We start from the raw sequence: 17,900 nt of genomic DNA on the forward strand, positions 1-17,900 counted from the left end.
ATATTTTGAATGGCAAAGACTTGAATCCATCTGTGAGGTCAAATTTGGGCAAAAATGCTCAGTTTTGGAGAAAATCCCCCAGAACCTTTTTTTAGCAACATAATTTTAAAAAAAATTTCAGTAAAACATTCTTATGCCTCCACCGGAGGTATTATGTTTCCTGGTTGTCATTCTGTCCTACTGAGGATAATAATAAATAATACAATTAAAAAAAAAACAGTAAACAAAAAAATAACATGTACAAACAAAAAAGCATGAGAAATCAATTATTACAAAATGCAAGAGTAAATAAATATGTTTTAAAAGAAGATTTAAATTGTTCAAGAGTTTTAGAATCTTTCATATGATAAGATATCGTAGTGTGCAGCATTATGCTCTTTTTAACAGAGGTATCCGTTGAGTCCTGTTGTCATGGTGGGCAGTATTTTAAAAATCTCATTGTCATACTCTGATTGTATCTTTGTATCTTTCTTGGTTACCGTAATTAAGATGGGGTCTGGTGGAGCATGCATGTATGTTCTTTTTTCCTTTCCACCAGGCCCAAGTACAGGTGAATAAAAATGGAAAAAAAATAAAAAAATAAAAAGATAAAAAATTAAGAAGTAGTAGAAACTGATGTTGAAACAAGATTTAGTTTTGAAGATGAGTGTATGGTACAAGATGGTTTGTATCCTTTAATCAAGTCAGCGAGATAATAAAGAGCAAGTCCAAGAAGACATTTGCAAGTCAATAGAAGAAGTTTGTACATGATACTATACTTAACAGGTAGCCAGTGAAGTTTGCGAAGCACAGGAGTGATGTGATTATAGTTTGTGAGTGCAATTTCTTGGAACTGGGAAGGTGTATAGTGATGTGATTTGGAAATTGGACTGGGGACCTTTTGTACCAGCAGCTCGAATTCTAACCACTGATCCATACATTCCCATTAATGATTATCATACCTGATGCTATTATTTTCTTTGCAGACCTCTGATCTTGGAGTTACAGAACACATAGAAGGAGACTGTTGTAAATTTGCCCTGTGGACAGGCAGGCAACCTAGCTCTGACAACAGGATTGTCTTAAAGGTAAGCAACCACATCTATACCATATTTACTCTATTAAATGCAAAACACCCCCATCTTTTTTAAAAGAAAGTGTGACCAGAATGCAGAAATGTCCATGCCATAACATATAGGCATGGTAAGTAAGGGCAGAAAAAGAGATAGTTTGCTTGTCCTTCACAACTTTTTCAGAATTGGGTCGGTCGGTCAGTCAGTCAGGATTTAAAGATCATAGCCAAAGATGACTGTATGTCTTTAATTAGCTTAATAACTAGCCTAAATAGTTGTGAATTGGGATATTTCTCTACTGTATGCCACTTCATTCATGTTTTTAAAACAGTTTAGAAGTGTATAGAAACTGTAAAAAAAACTTTTCAGGATGTCAAAAATGTTGTAAGAAAAAAACCCTTTTCTCAAAATTAGGGTCGGTATTCATTAATACAGTAAAACAAAAAAACCACCTTTTTTCCAGATTTTTCCAGATTAGGGTCGGTCGGTGGAGGACAAGTCAAGTAAACAATTTTTTTTTTTTTAAGCTTAAAAGTAGCATGTCACTCCTGTTTTGTTATTCATCAGACTTTTTGCTTACGATTCAACCACTGAGAATATTCAAAGTTGCCCCTTCCTAGATTCCGAGGTAAACGTTATGAAATGCAAATGAAAACGACTATTTTAGGAAGTCAACAACTGGGAAGAAAAACATGTTTTGCAAAGTGAATAACATTGACCATTGTGTATGCTTTCTTTTGACAATGGTTTATTTTCACAACTTTTGAGAATGAACATGGAAACAGGAATATAAAGGGATGCAAAAGTACATAATTTACACATGTTTTAGTTAAATTTCATGAAATAAATATCTCATATATCTTTTGAAAAAGCCATGAATCAGTAAATTCAAGTGATGGCCAAAAGTCAATTGACTGTTGTATAGACCACTTAACATAATTGTTTATCAACAAAGCCAAGGGACTGGTCTATCGATATGCTTGAATAAACTGCTACATTGTTCAATGGCTTTCTTGTACTATATGAAACGTAGTGGCGATTTAAAATGCACTTGCCATGAGCAAACTACGATGCGTACGCACACTGCAGGGCAAAGAACAATGGAAATTGCTATAAGTCGCGCACATTCTGCCTTGCAATGACATCACATGTTAAGTGGTCTATACCATAAGTTAGCTTGTTTTATTTTCACAACATTTTAGAATGGACATGGAAACATTCAAATAAGAATCATTAACCCTAACCGTACCAAACAACAACAAAACCAAGTTCACAAAGCATATGCACAGGCAGGTATCACACGTGATGCGATTGCGTCATCATGCGAACAGTCATATGGTCACGGAAAGCTTGGCGGCAAAGCTACACCCCGTGGCAAGGTAGGCCCGATGCACGTGTCTGGCGCCCAAGTGTCGGTGGTTCAAACCGCACCCGAGAAGAAAAAATTTTCTCTTCTTCTTCTTTTTTCTTCCTTCCTTCTTTCCTTTCCCCTCGCCAAAAAGCAGCTAGGGCGTTAGGGTTAAGAATCACTTAATTTTCCCCATATATGTGCATATTAACCCTAACCGTACCAAACAACAAAAAACAGTTCACAAAGCATATGCACAGGCAGGTATCACACGTGATGCGATTGCGTCATCATGCGAACAGTCATATGGTCACGGAAAGCTTGGCGGCAAAGCTAAACCCCGTGGCAAGGTAGGCCCGATGCATGTGTCTGGCGCCCAAGGGTCGGTGGTTCAAACCGCACCCTTTTTCTTCCTTCCTTCTTTCCTCCCCCCTTGCCAAAAAGCAGCTAGGGCGTTAGGGTTAAGAAAATAAAAATTTGCAAACAAATAAATCACACAAATTTTTGCAAGGAAAAAATAAGTTTGTATATTAGTCCAGTATTCATCCATACACATATATTCTCATTTCTATGAATTCCAGGTACCATCTTTAGAGTGATTTCAAAAAATCACAAACAATACGGTATACAAAAATAAAGACTGTATACAGAGGGCATCAATATTTGTACAGAATATATTGTCATTCATTTCTTTGAATTCATTCCAGGCATCTTCCCTAGAAACAAAACAGGAGTGGATCAGGAGGTTGAGAGAAATTGTCCAGGAAAGACAGCTACATTTAAGAGCTGGTGAGTTGTTTGTTTGTCCTTTTGTTGTTGATATAAAGAGACCAGATGTAAAGTACATAATTTATATACAAAGGGTGCCTTGTGGATTTTTAGTGTTATTTGTAATCTGAGACAGAATTAAAAGACTAGTTTGCATCTTATGTTACTGTCAACCAAATTCCCCATGACCCCTGATCAGGGATGTAAATCTTGCGGAAAATGACAGAATTCCAGAAATTCACATTTCCAGAATTTGGTGATAATATTTCGTCATAAAAAGAGCTAAAATATTTTAGGAGTGGGGTGATACCCTGCAGCCTAGTCCCCAGACAAACCCCCTAAATGTTAAATACCGTATATAAGCCCACTGCCATCTGTCCAAGGACCAGATGGATTTTCAGGAAATATGTTGCCCATTTACATCCTTGCTTGATTGGTTAATAGTGTGTAAAAAGAAGGTTGACTCATCTGGTGCCGTCAACAGAGAAAAGGAATCACAGAAAATGGCAAGAAGTAACTTTTCTAGGCATTGTTGACATAGTGCCTTCAGGAAAGAAAGTTTTCTATTACAATGACTTAACCTTTGAGATGGTTTGTATATTTACATTAATCATAAGGCCATCACGTTCAGAAACTCAATCATCATGACACTCATAGATATACCGTGCCCGAGTTTGATAGACAGATGATGTCCTTAACTCCCACCATTGAGATATAACCTTATAAAATTTGTGCAAGTTTAAAAAAAAGAAATCCTGCTGATTTTGTTCACAGTACCATTGGGAAGCAACTGGCGACATGAAAATCTGTCATTTTATAGTATGTACTGTTTGTATGACTACACTTTATTTCTTCAATTCTTGACCCTTAAAGGCCTATTCAGTGATCCCAGCGAAAGTGTACAAAAATTTAAATTGTGGATAATTTTTCTAAAAGTGAAGGATAAGTCATTAAAATTTTTGTTAGGTATTTTAAAAATGAAAACTTTGTCAAAAAACAAGGAAAACGGCAGTATTGACAAAGTTGAAGCCCTATGCATATACATGTTGCTAATTTCTCTACTTTAGTAGAGAAATTACAGATTCATGTAAAATGTCTTATTTTATCTTTTTAATATACAGCTTTCATCTTAACCACTAGCAGGCTGTGTTACCACATATATGACACTAACAAAGGTGCCAAAATCTGAATTTTGATGATTTTTACAATCCTCCGGATGAGCAAATCACTGAATATGCCTTTAATGTGATGGTGGTGGTAGTGACCGACTTCTTTTAGCCAACTGAAAGAAAACTATTTTTCTTTTCTCCTCTAACATGTTTTCTGTTTCAAAAAATAAGCATTGTAGTGTGCAAGGGCTTTTAATGGATTGACAATCACACTGGGCAATTCCTGTTGAAATTCATACACCCCCTATGGAAGACATAACCTTAATCTCCCACACAGGGGGTGCAGATTTCAAATGGGGTGACCTGAATGGGTGACTCCATTTGCTACACCCCCTGTGTATGAGATTAAGGACATGTCTTTTATAGAGGGTGTATGGTTTTCAACTGGAATAGCCTGTGGTCTTCACTTTATTTTGGGTAGGATTTTAAGACAAAAGGATTTAAAACAATGATAGGACATTAATTATGTTTTGCACATAGGTGAGGCCAGATTAGGATTTAAAGCCATAATGTATGATTTCCGTCAAATTTTATTTTTTGATTTTCTGTACCCAAAATGCTGAACTAATAACTGCTGTGAAGAGGTTCTGTCCATTTTAAGCTGAAATAACAAGGTGAAGTGCTTTAAACCTCACTGGCTACTTTTGGCCGTTTAACATGGAGTTTTGTAGCGGATTTTTAGTCATACTTAACTATTAATTAATGTCCAAATTGCCCTGTTGAACTACAAACAAAACAAATGTGCCCAATTCCATTTAGGTGTAAGATGGGACATGTGTAAACATTACAGATATGCGAAAAAGTCAGGTTTGAAAAAAAAATTCAATTATTTCATATTATAAGATCGTACCTTATGGCTTTAATAGTGTTATAGAAGGGCATTTGTGTTAAAATCAGGTACCACCTGATTTTACCAAATTTTAACATTATATTAGAAGATAAAATGGAAATATTTGAGAGATTGAGATATACATTGACATGTACAAAAAAACAATGTACATATGCCAGTCAACATGTACACATGCCAGTTCAGTTTACTGTGACTGATTTTCATTTTGGTTGATTCGTAAAACATTGCATTCCAGTGAGGATGGGATATCTATCTCACTGAGGTGGATCCAAAGCGTACCAACTCCATTATGTTTATGCGTCGCTCATGGAGGGCAAAATAATGTACCTTCAGATTATTTTGCCTTGCACCCAGCAAACTTTTTGAAGTGGTTGTTTGCTTTCTAGGGCCAAAAATGCATGCTAAGCGTAACACTCGAGCTTAAATATGCCAAACTTTGTTCGATTTCGCACTTTCGTCAATAAACACTCTAAGATAAGACACACTATATGCCCTCCATGAGCGACAATCCAAAATGGTGGATATACCATAGCATTGCACATGTGAAAATTTTGAGTCGGTGTGATTCTCTTTGCTAATTTCTAGAGATGGTTGATACACTGTGATGGTAATGCTGCACTTAGGTGCGAAATTAGGCTACTTGGAACAGGATTTTGCACTCCCTAATGAGGTGCAAGGGGTTGCTGGCTAATAAATAATATTGCTTTCCTACCCAATTGGGTGATTTTGAGCACCAGAACTATGTATAATGTTATTTAGGTGCATTTAGTGCTTCATTAAATTTGAGGCTACTTAGGGCATCTTGCTCTGGCCAAATTACTGCAATTGGCTCTGAAAGGTTTCGACAACACTTGATACACACTGCTTGTTTTGAAGAGATACAGAAAACATACACAGCACTGAATAGGTAGCTCTAGCTAGCTTGCTCTATCAATCCAAACTTTATAATTGAATATGATTCTATTTTGTCTGCCTATGACTATCAGTTGTACTGTATTGATAATTTGTGTGTATGTAGCCTTCAGATTAGCAACTCTGGATTTCTGCTCAAGTACACATTTCTTGGTGTATAGTGCAAGTTATGATTAGCATTTTAGATTTGATGGTAACATATCGTTGTCTGCATCACATACTGTTGTATCTCAAAAGGCTGCCTAGTGTGATTTTTTTTATTACTGTCAATTTGTCATCAAATTGTGATTAGATACACTGTTAAATTAACTTTGTATATTGATTTTGAGGTATTGTCACAATATTTCCATATCATGTTCATTCATAAAAGAAAGAAGCATGCTGAAATATAAAATAACAACATGAAATATAACAATGATAATAAAAATCACGTAAGGCAGCCTTTAAAGATATGACGGTGTTATGCAGGCGATGATATGTACACAAAGAATAACGTCATGGAGGAATGGTGAAATCGGCTGGCCAGCGAACATTTGGTGTTTGTCTATACTACATCGTAACTTACTGTGGGGACATACAGGTTGTCATAAAATAATTGGTAAAGATGTGAAAACTTCCGTATTTTACATGGCACCTATTGTTAAAAAAGAATCTACCAAAAAAGCGTTGACAACGTAAAGAAAGCAGCAAGTTTAAATAGCCCCCGCCTCGGCTCACTTTTTGAAACTTGGTCCCATTTTGAATATCAACAGCAAATCGGTGTTTTTTAGCATCATTGCCATTAACATGCCTACTTCTTATTCGTTTAATTCAATCATTGATCATGAACTTAATAATTATTATAAAACAAAACATATATAGGATATTGGCCAAGAACAACATAATAACCTTTCTGATCGTTCCAGAATGCTAACAACTTTTAAGTAATATATCGCATCGGCACATTAAAGATTCATAACACTTCTGGAAATGTTTTAAGTTGATAATTATGACAAAGTTTAAATCAGTATCTTTTACAAATGGGACCAAGTTTCAAAAAGTGAGCCGAGGTGGGGCTTTTTAAACTTGCTGCTTTCTTTTACGTTGTCAACGCTTTTTTGGTAGATTTCCTTTCTTTTTATGAATGAAGCCGAGTAGCTCCAAGCTTGAAAAGTCATCCGTTACTGAAGTACTCCATAAGACGAATAAAGCGAAAAATAGAAGTTTGAATAATATTATCCTTGATTTATGACAATAAAAAATACGAGTATGTAGCTATATAACTAAAATGTACGTGGTTCTTTGTAGCCCTGGGGCAATCTAGTTGGATATCCAAATTACGCCGTTTGTGGTTCTTTGTAGCCCTGCAGGCAATCTAGTTGGATATCTCTATTGAGCGGCGGTTGTTGGCGGTCTTTTCGCGGTTCGTGGTATTTTTTATTCTCCAAGCCCTGTCCTCTATCGGGGCTAATTTATTGTTTAAGCTTGTTGGACATCCATATTTCGCGGTGTGTGGTTCTTTATAGCCCTGCGGGGCAATCTAGTTGGATATTTCTATTTAGCGGCAGTTGTTGGCGGTTTTTCGCGGTTTGTGGTTTTAATTTGTAGGATATCCATATTTCAAGATTTGTGGTTCCTGAGTCCTGCGGGGCAATCTAGCTAGATATCAAAATTTCGCGGTTTCGGCCCTGATTTGGTAAAATGATCTAACTTGAAATTAAAATCGCTCTTTCGAGAAAAAGAGCTTTAAAGTTTGAACACTTGACGTTTTTCTTTTTGAATAAAATAAATTATTAAACAGATCTAATGTCTTAGAAAATATAAAAATCTCATTATTTGGTGGCATGGTGGTGATTTTAGGATGTCACAAATGGAAAGAGCGCCCTCACATTACCCATGATATGGATTTATCTCAAAATGTCCCAATTTCAAGTTAGATCGTTTTACCAAATCAGGGCCGGTTTGTGGTTCTTTGTAGCCCTGCGGGGCAATCTAGTTGGATATCCCTATTGAGCGGCGGTTGTCGGCGGTCTTTTGAGATTTAATTTTCCTTTAATTTCGGGCCGCCTCCTCTACATCCCGAGGATGCTTTTCAATAATTTAAATTATACGGTGTCAACAATTACTATTACTTGGTATGATAACTTATCTTACCATGTTGACTTATATTGTTTGTTAAGGCAACTTTCGCGGTTCGTGGTTATAATTTCCCTAATCCTTCAAGCTTTGCCCTCTATCAAGGGCTAATTTATAGTTAAAACTTGTTGGACATCCATATTTCGCGGTTTATGGTTCTTTATAGCCCTGCAGGGCAATCTAGTTGGATATCCAAATTTCGCGGTTTGTGGTTCTTTGTAGCCATGCGGGGCAATATAGTTGAATATTTCTATTAAGCGGCAGTTGTTGGCGGTTTTTCGCGGTTTGTGGTTTTAATTTGTAGGATATCCATATTTCAAGATCTGTGGTTCCTGAGTCCTCTGCGGGCAATCTAGCTGGATATCCAAATTTCGCGGTTTGTGGTTCTTTGTAGCCCTCGGGGCAATCTAGTTGCATATCCCTATTGAGCGGCGGTTGTCGGCGGTCTTTTGAGATTTAATTTTCCTTTAATTTCGGGTCCGCCCCTCCTCTACATCCCGAGGATGCTTTTCAATAATTTAAATTATACGATGTCAAAATTACTATTCCTTGGTATGATAATTTATCTTACCATGTTGACTTATATTGTTTGTTTGTAAGTCAACTGGGCGTGACAAAATATCCTGCTATGTATACATTAATTTGTTGCTAAATTGACTTGGCATAATAATTTATTTCGCGAAGACGACATCCATTTTTGGTATGTCGACTTAGCATGATAATTTATCTTGCCATGTTGACTTGTTTGTTCAGTTGTCTTGGCGAGATATTTTATATCGTCATGTTGACATAATGCCGACATGGCAAGATATTTATCTTGTCAAGTTGTGTCACATAGACGCTTCCGTACTATGCTTGATAAATGTTATTTGGATATTTTTTTCCTGCTGGCCTTCCATACTAGCGGAACAATTTTCCACACCTACAGAGTGTTTGTAATCAACCTACCGGGGCGGTATGACAATTGTCATGTTCTACGATAGCTGAAGATGACAGAGAGTCAGGTCTCTTAATCGATTCAACAACCATTCAATTCATACATATCACAATCATGTTTTATTGTCCTATTATCATGCGAATTTGCCCGTGGTAGGACAAAATATATTTAAATGAGAATAACAATGAGTAACGTCGTATTGCATACCCTATAATACCTGATCTAGTTTCTTGTGTTATTCAGATTTCTTTTGATCCTTGATGGTGTTGTATCACATTATGCTGTGTTTTTAAATAGGCCCTTAACACAATAAACAATTTCCATGAGAATCAAACAACTTGCTTTAATAAAAAAAAAAATATCACAATAGCACTGGATGTTTAAAATTATGTTATCCTTGATTAATGACAATAAATTATTTAATAAAACATTGAAAAAAAAATCAGTTGGTCACCGGTTTTCGAACTCGGGATAGCGTATCTGGAGTCAAGCGCCCTAACCATTAGGCCACGGGACTCTGCTGTAAATTACTGTGTCGAAATACAGCATTTATTATATAAATGGATGCGTCATCCGATAAGAACAAAAGAATTGTGAAAAACTTGATTTTTTGGCGAATGGGGCTCAGAATTTGTATGTAGGGTATCCAGGAAACTGCTAGGGTATATTTGGAAGTGAATCTGGAAAAGTAGTGTGAAGGTGATAACCAGGTAGACCTGTAGCAGTGTCTAAAAATTCTGGATCAGTATGATTTGCAACTAATTTTCGCTATGAAATACCGCGTGAAATGGAAGCAAAATATTTGTTTATTACGAACAATGATTGACTGTAGGATTGGTGGCCCTTTTGGAATTAATGAGTTGTCACGATATTACACCTGGGACTGTAAATAACATTTAGCATGGTTTTAGATACATTTTGTACCCAGCGAAAAATAACATCGAACAATAGAAGTCAAGTGTTTTAATGTTAGGTGTAAATATAGTCTCGCGGAGCATCTGTTATTAGTCTTCTTTATCAGTCTTTTTTTTTAAAAACTTGCTGGTCACGGCTACCGCGTGACTCTAATTAGAGAAACTTATATTGAGTCACTCTGTTGCGTGTTTCCACACCTTGATATCAGGGCGGACATTTGTGGACAGCTGTTTGTCAAAAGACTATGTGGTAGTCCGACTATCTGTCTAGATTTATAATGGTACCAGTTGCAAGATTTCAAGAATTGTACCTTTGGCCAGTTATTCATCCTTCTGACAATAGGTTTTATCACTTTGCGATTGGTAGCGATGCCAATGTGTGTTTCAGGTTGTATAACTGTGAAACATGAACGCAGTTCTCGGAATCACAGACCAGTGTGTAAAGGTAGTAAAATTGAAATGCTGTTGTGCACACTGCTTTTTGACTTCACTTCCAATCTCATGGTCAGAGGAACCATAAATCATGTGTGCATCACTGCCAAATATAGATTCAAAATTATAATGGATCCCTTATATGTTTGTATTAAAATAGATCCACATAGTGCACAATACTTGTTTACACTTCACAGTTTCTTTCTTTCTTGTATATCAACATTTTGCATAGTGGGTAATTAAGTTTAGGCTACTCGAATGGCTTTGACTAACTTTATTGTTATAACATTAGTCTTCACATCCCTACTGAAAGGTGGATTGGACCATGTTATATTACTACTTCTGGGTGGTTATTTATGTTCTGTTGCGCTGGACATGATTCTTGGAATGATATTTCCTCGTTGTAACCACATGATGTAAGAGCTTCATTGTATGCGGGAGCTGCTTGCTTAAATATATTTTCTTTAGAAGATAACATGGAGATCCTCTTTTCGATGCTGGATGGCATGTGGTTGAGTATGGCTGGTGGGTGGTTTGATTCTGCATTGACATTAGGGGATTGTCATTTGGTTTTCTGTACGGCTTATGGAAGTCTTTGTTAAGATCAAGATTGATGTCGAGGTAGTTCATGTGCTTCAGGTTGGCATGGATTGTGATCTTTAAGCCTAGAGATTGCATGACTTTGGTTAAATCCTTTCTTATTCTATCTGCTCTGCTACCAGTGGCTTTTATGGCAGCTAGGCCGTCATCACGATACAAACCTATGTTGTTTTGCCGGAGTTTTGTTTTCAGGATATTGAGAATGTAGAGTCCTATGAGTTCTGATATCTCTGTCTGGTCGTAGGCGCCCATTGTGACTTTTACAATACCCACTCCTTGCCATCACTATCAAATAGTAAAGATCTTGTGACATGCATTATTGTCCTACGCTCGATGTCGCTGATGTGCATGCCCAGGTGAGGCAGCTTGTCAGGAGATCCTCAGTTATGGAGGGTAAAACCCTGTAATGTCAAACATAAGGAATGTCAGTTTTCTCTTGTCAGTAAGATTGTTGAACCATTTGATCACTGATTTTGTACTACACCATTGGTTTACATCTAGCTTGCTTCTGATGCACCGTTAATTCTGTCTAGAAATTGCTTGCTAACTCTTGCGAGCTCAGAATTAGTTGGGTTAATGAGTCAGCATTGGGGGCTGGAATTAAAATTATCCTTATGGATATATTTATGTAATTTTTTTCTTCCACTTAGTTTTATAAATTCAATGGGAATATGTTTATTGTAGAAGTATCACCCATACATGTACCTTTAATCAGTGAGTCTAGGTGGCCACCTGTCTCTATGGTGTTGGTGTTGACATTGGCAGTGGTATAGGGACTAATCATGTTTTTGTACAGAGGGGTGATGGTTTCTTCATTTTTCATTTGTTTGTTCATTTTTTTTTTTTTCAAAAACCAGGGAAGCTTTTTAACTAAGTGTGGAAAATTTACATTGAGTGTCTAAGACATTGGACTTATGCTTGACTTAAATGTTACTGGTTAAATACCATTTGGTTCAAGGTAGACTAACAATTTGGCTTAATTTGGTGATAGGACAGGTGTCAATTATGGACCACAGTGGGGAGTTGTTGCACTGACATTAATTGATGATGTACAAAATATCTTGTAAACGTTTTTATGTATGAATGTATCATCTCAAATATTAAACGAAATATACATCAGCCTTTTACCCAACAAATTAAACTACTTGTTTATTAATTGTCATTTCTGTATTTAATCCAAGCTTTTTGATTCGTTATGAAAAACTCTATTTCTATTTGCCAGTAGTTTCTTTAGATTTGCGTTGCACATGAGCAAGAATTAAATTCAAAATTGCTCCCACTATGAATGGAAACATCATAAGTGTGATCTTTTCTGCATTTTTTGGTAGCCTCTCTTTTCTGTTTTTGACAGGGATTTATTGGGTTATTCCAATTGAAACCTAGCACCACCTATAGATGACATGGCCTTAATCTCCCACACAAGGGTGTAGATTTCAAATGGAGTCACCTATTTAGTAACCCCATTTGAAATTCATACCCCCTTGTTTGGCATATGGTCCCATAGGGGGTCTATGGATTTCAACTGGAATTGCCCCAATTATTTAAGTTGTGATTGTACACCAAAAGTAAGAAAGAATGGTACAGGCAGCACACAGAAGAGATATTGTACCCTTCCCAGAATCCTTTGCAATATGATATATAACCTCATTTCATCCAATACGGGATCCAATGACACTCCCATTACTTTGTACAGGCTCCCTTTGTTTTCATTTTGAGATAATAAACATGAGTCAATAGTCAAGAAATAAATAAATTTTGCAAGATCTGGATGTGCTCTGTTCATTGAGATACCTTTTGACCCTATCAAGGTACAGAGAATTGAAATGGGAAAATGCATCATGGGAAGTGTACAATATATTCTCTAGGCAGTACACAGATGGCCATGCCCTATCATTTACATTGTGTTTCAACATATGATTTTAATCTGTTTTTGTTACAGCTTTGACAGATCCAGTTAAATTGAAGACAGCCAGTTTTGTCAAGAAAGCGCCCTCAGTGAGAAGTCTGAGCCAGAAGTCCACAAGGTAAGTGAGCCGGTCACATACCAACGAAAGTTCTTATCAATGTCTGCGGGAGGGTGGAATCAGCTTTTGAATGCGCTATTCCAGTTGAAATGCATACCCCCTGTGGAAGACATTCATGACCTTAATCTCCCACACATTGAGTGTGAATTTCAAATTGGGTTACCTGAATGCGTGAATTGGAATATACACCTCTTTTGTGGGAGATTAAGGTCATGGTCTTCCATAGGGGGTGTATGGATTTCAACTGGAATAGCCCAATGCAGAAAAATGTGTGGAGTTTTTCATGGTATTATGTCGTCTGCTGTAATGTGACATATCATTGATAACATTTTTGGTGAAAATGTAGTATTATTACATCTGATTTGTGTAAGCGGCAAAGCCTTTGTGAACCACACAAGGAGGCCTTTCAAGAGTTTTATGTAATTAGTGTTATCTGAAAAGTTTTAGTATATTGGAAATCTTTTAAAATATAACATGATACACATTATCATATACACCTATTTCGTTATGTTATGAAAGTATAGATTCAATGCTTGCAATTTCATCAAAACACAGCACTAGACAGGTATGAGAATTTACAAGCTTTTGCCTGAATTCAGGCAGTTTTGTTGTCCAAATTTATGCATTTTTTTCAGCCTGTTTTGGGCCTTTTAAGGCCGAATTCACACACCTTTTTGGGTCTCATGCCTGACTACATTTTTTTATATTCTGTTATGAAAAATGAAACATAGATTGATAGCACTTTTTCGAAAATGTTGAAGTTCCAAATTAAAAGATTGAGCTATGTTTTATCAGCCAATATGAAATAATAATATTTTATTAAAAACAAATTGTGAGGAGAATTCATTGTCACAATCGGTGTAATTAATACAAATAGTAATAAAATAATGATAATCTTTGTGTAATCCTTTTCCCAGGAGCGGAAATTCGGACGAGAGCCTCACGGAGGATTCGTTTTTGGAGCCCCAGGATCCGGATAGGGATTCCCTCAATTCCCTCTCTACCTCAATCACTGAAAAGACAGTGGATAGTGATAAGGTGAGTCAGCAGCATACCATACCATACCATCATAACAGACACCACACCACCATTTCAGGCACCACACCACTTTTTCATGACACCACAACACCACCTCCATTTCCAACTTCTTAATGACTTTTTATTTAGAACAAAACCAATTCTGTACTTCCTGACAAGAAATCAAGCATGCTGTGAGAATAACTTTACAAATCAAAAGTTTATATGAGCTATTGGAAACTGCTCATCCACAAAATAAAGCTTGTGTAGTCAAATTTTGTTTTGAACTCAAATATTCAAATATGTGGCACAGCAAAATATTACTTTATGGTCACATCTTGTAGCAAAATTTGGCTAATTAATATCCGGTATATGGTCAGTGATTTCTTGTTATATCATTATGTTATGTTATTTCAATGACTTAATGGCAATATTATGTTATACAGGAGTCCCGCCTGAGTTCAGAGTTATGTTTAGTCTTGGATGACTTCCAAGCAACAACGAGACAGGAACTCACCGTACGGAAAGGACAGACCGTGGAGATCGTGGAGAGGATAGAATCGCACCCGGACTGGTGCATCGTACGAGCGCTAGGACAGGACAATGCATCATCGGTGGAAGGATTGGTACCGATGTCAATACTCAGCACCTCGGATTTCGGTACGTATTTATTTGTCTTGTTGCATGTTGTGCTATTTGTGTTATTGTAATGGACATTTGTAATAGGTTTGTGAAGATTTACATAAAGTCTTCCACAGAGGTCATGTCAGTTTTGAATAGAACAGACAGTTGGGTTAAAAAAGCAAAACACGGATACCTATGGATACACCTTTCCGGGCTACTTTTCCTGGACAAAAGGATTCTCTTTTCAGCACCGTCCTCACTAACGATATATTTTTTAATTACCTGATTTATAACACTGAATGCAGAGATGCCACATTTCGGAAACCTGACTTTCATATATTGATAATTCCAACTTCTTAATTTGTTAAAAATTTGAAGGACAAGTTGAGAAAAACGATTTGAAACAAAATTCTCACTAAGAATGTATTTGCTTATGTAAAATCCTCTTTAAGGGCCAATTTGACAAAATATGTGAATAAATCAAATCAATCAATTTTATTTATCCATACATCGTGCAACAATATACAATGAGCTACAATAGAAGTAGCAAATATAAAGATAGTTTTATATGCAATATACAATGGAAAAATCAATCTATTTTTATGAAAAACATTAATAGGCAAGTTGATGGATGCATCCTTGCTATGGGTCGTTATTGAAAGTCCATTAGTCAATTCACACAAAAGCTAACAATATGTTGGTTCCCTTTGTGTGACAACGAGCAGAACTGATTTCTGAATAGGGAATCAGAAGTTGAATTAAACACCAAGATATATAAAGGGAAAAAATATGAATTTACCTTCTTGAATAAGTTTATCAGGACTGTTAGATATCTTACTATTGGTAAATTTTGTCTTACAAAACCAATAATTTACTCACATTTTAGACATTTCATTATCCAAACAGGAGACTTCATCAGTAATGCACCGCTCTCATCCCCAGACTAGAGTATTACAGTTACTGATCGTATACATGATTTAGGAACAGAACACTATTGGGATGAGAGGGGTAGGTTAGCTAGATCAGCACATTACTGATGAAGTCTTCTGATCAGAAGATGAAACTTGTAAAACAAAAATGACCAAACCTTGTTGGTTAAGAAGGCCTAAAAAATTGTTTCATTGGTGTAACCAGACCGACCCTAAGAATAGGCCCGACCCTAGACTTTTTTTATGTATTTTTTTTTGCAAAAAGAAAAAAAAAATCAGTCAAGCAATAACAAAAAAAATAATGAAAAAAACTATAAAAAAAAAAAAATATTCCAAGGCATACTCAGCAGTGGGGTTTGACCCCCACCCTTTTTACTGAGGCACCCTTTATACTGAAAATTCCTGACCCCCCCCCCACGCTTTTTACTGAGGCACCCTTTATACTGAAAATCCCCCACCACTTTTTGCTTTTTCCGCTTTTTGTATACATTGACGCAGTTCGAAGTATATCAAGTATGCCGAATTCTGCACCTATTTCACACATGCAAGTCTGATGTTTTTCTCTCCATTAAGTTGATACATTATGTGAACAATGCAAATTATATGTGAAAAACTACTACTGTACTGTACAATAAACATTTTAATGCATAACTGTACTTTTTTGGCGTCCAAATGTTGTTCTTGTCATCATGGTCATGAACTGATTCGCATGACGTGCGCTGTGTTCAGCGACTATATCCTACTCTTCTTCGATCAATCAATTATGCTTGATTAATGACGTCACTCATGTACGATCGATGTAAAGAATAAACTACCACACACCGAAACACGTCATAGAAAAAATCGGACATTTGCATATCACGTGTATGAGTTTTGAAAGGGCTTCCGGGGAGGATATTGTATACATTGCGCTGGACTCACGTAAACAGGCGCTGGCCTGCATCAAATGGAATTCTTGCGACATGGTGTGCAGGTTTGGCGATTTTTGTTGGAATTATGATTGTTTTATCATTCAATAAAAATATACTGCAAGTTGAAACAAGCCCCACGCTTTTTATTTTAATCCCACGCTTTATACCATTCCAAGCTTTTTACCCAAAAAGTTTAAACCCCCACGCTTTCACCAATTTTCAGAATTTCGAACCGGCACACACCAAGCGTGGACTGCCGAGTATGAAGGCCTTTATCAAAGACAATTTACAGCTTTAAAAAGTTTTTTTTTATGTTATGCCAATCAAACAATTTTTGTTTGTCATAAATGAAAATATCTGTCAACAACTTAGGGGGAAAGTGGTCCTTGACTATTATAGTATTATATCTATCACAGTGGTGGATGTATGGAGTGAGTTAAAATGTTTCAGGTGCACAACTAAAATTACCTATTTTACTTTGGATTTTCCTGCCACAGCAGTTACAGATATGAAAAAAGCAGTCATAATGAAATCATGCAGAAATAAATATATTATGGGGCAAACATTCAAGGTTGAATCAAAGAGTCTGTCAATGTATGAGAAATCCTCAAGGAAGATAATATATCTGACTGATGGATGCATGCATGCATGAGGGCTCTTGCCCCAGAATCTTATATCTGTGGAATTATCCATTAATAAAGGGGTATTTTATACTCTTTGTAGGGTATGGGTCAATAGATATCCACGAAAAAAGCTTATTCCAAAATTTCAGTTGATTTGGAATTTGTGAGTTATGCATAATTACATTACAATGCCCCATAGGCCATTGTATTGTAATTTCCAGCTGTTGACAGCCGCAAAATACAAATTGATTGATATCTTTGTCAAACTACGGAATCTTCAAGAAACATTATGCACACAAACATTATGTAATGTTTCTGATGGTATAAAAATCTCTACTGTTTTGGAGTAAGTTAATACGGGGATGAGGCTGTGGATCATGAAGTGTCCCTTTAAGTTGTACCTGTAAAAGTGGAAATTTTTGTGCTACATTTATTTTCGCGCTTTTGGCATTCCAAGCTGCTACTGCGAAAATAACAACATGCAAATATATTCCTTTGTGTATAGGTCAATGTAAGAAAACTTAGAATCGCAAATTTAAAAACAAGGGAAACAGTTCAAAATTGGCAACACACAACAAATTAATCATGCAAAAATTTCTTCTTTTACAGTATCTGGCTTTTCATTTTTGTAATACACAGTATTGTTATTGTCATGTTGATGTGGATGAACTGAGC

At 36.3% G+C, this 17,900-nt stretch overlaps 1 protein-coding gene across 1 annotated transcript in view; it reads left to right on the forward strand.

Moving 5' to 3' along the window:
- LOC140155190 (triple functional domain protein-like) overlaps nt 1-17,900 on the forward strand; it is a 324,171-nt gene that overhangs the window by 180,686 nt on the left and 125,585 nt on the right. The window contains 6 exon segments of the mRNA XM_072177934.1: nt 966-1,067; nt 3,108-3,189; nt 3,943-3,987; nt 13,037-13,121; nt 14,039-14,159; nt 14,585-14,798. Coding sequence (XP_072034035.1) covers nt 966-1,067; nt 3,108-3,189; nt 3,943-3,987; nt 13,037-13,121; nt 14,039-14,159; nt 14,585-14,798 — 649 coding nt within the window.

Source organism: Amphiura filiformis, chromosome 6 (assembly GCF_039555335.1).
Source record: "Amphiura filiformis chromosome 6, Afil_fr2py, whole genome shotgun sequence".
Taxonomy (NCBI): domain Eukaryota; kingdom Metazoa; phylum Echinodermata; class Ophiuroidea; order Amphilepidida; family Amphiuridae; genus Amphiura; species Amphiura filiformis.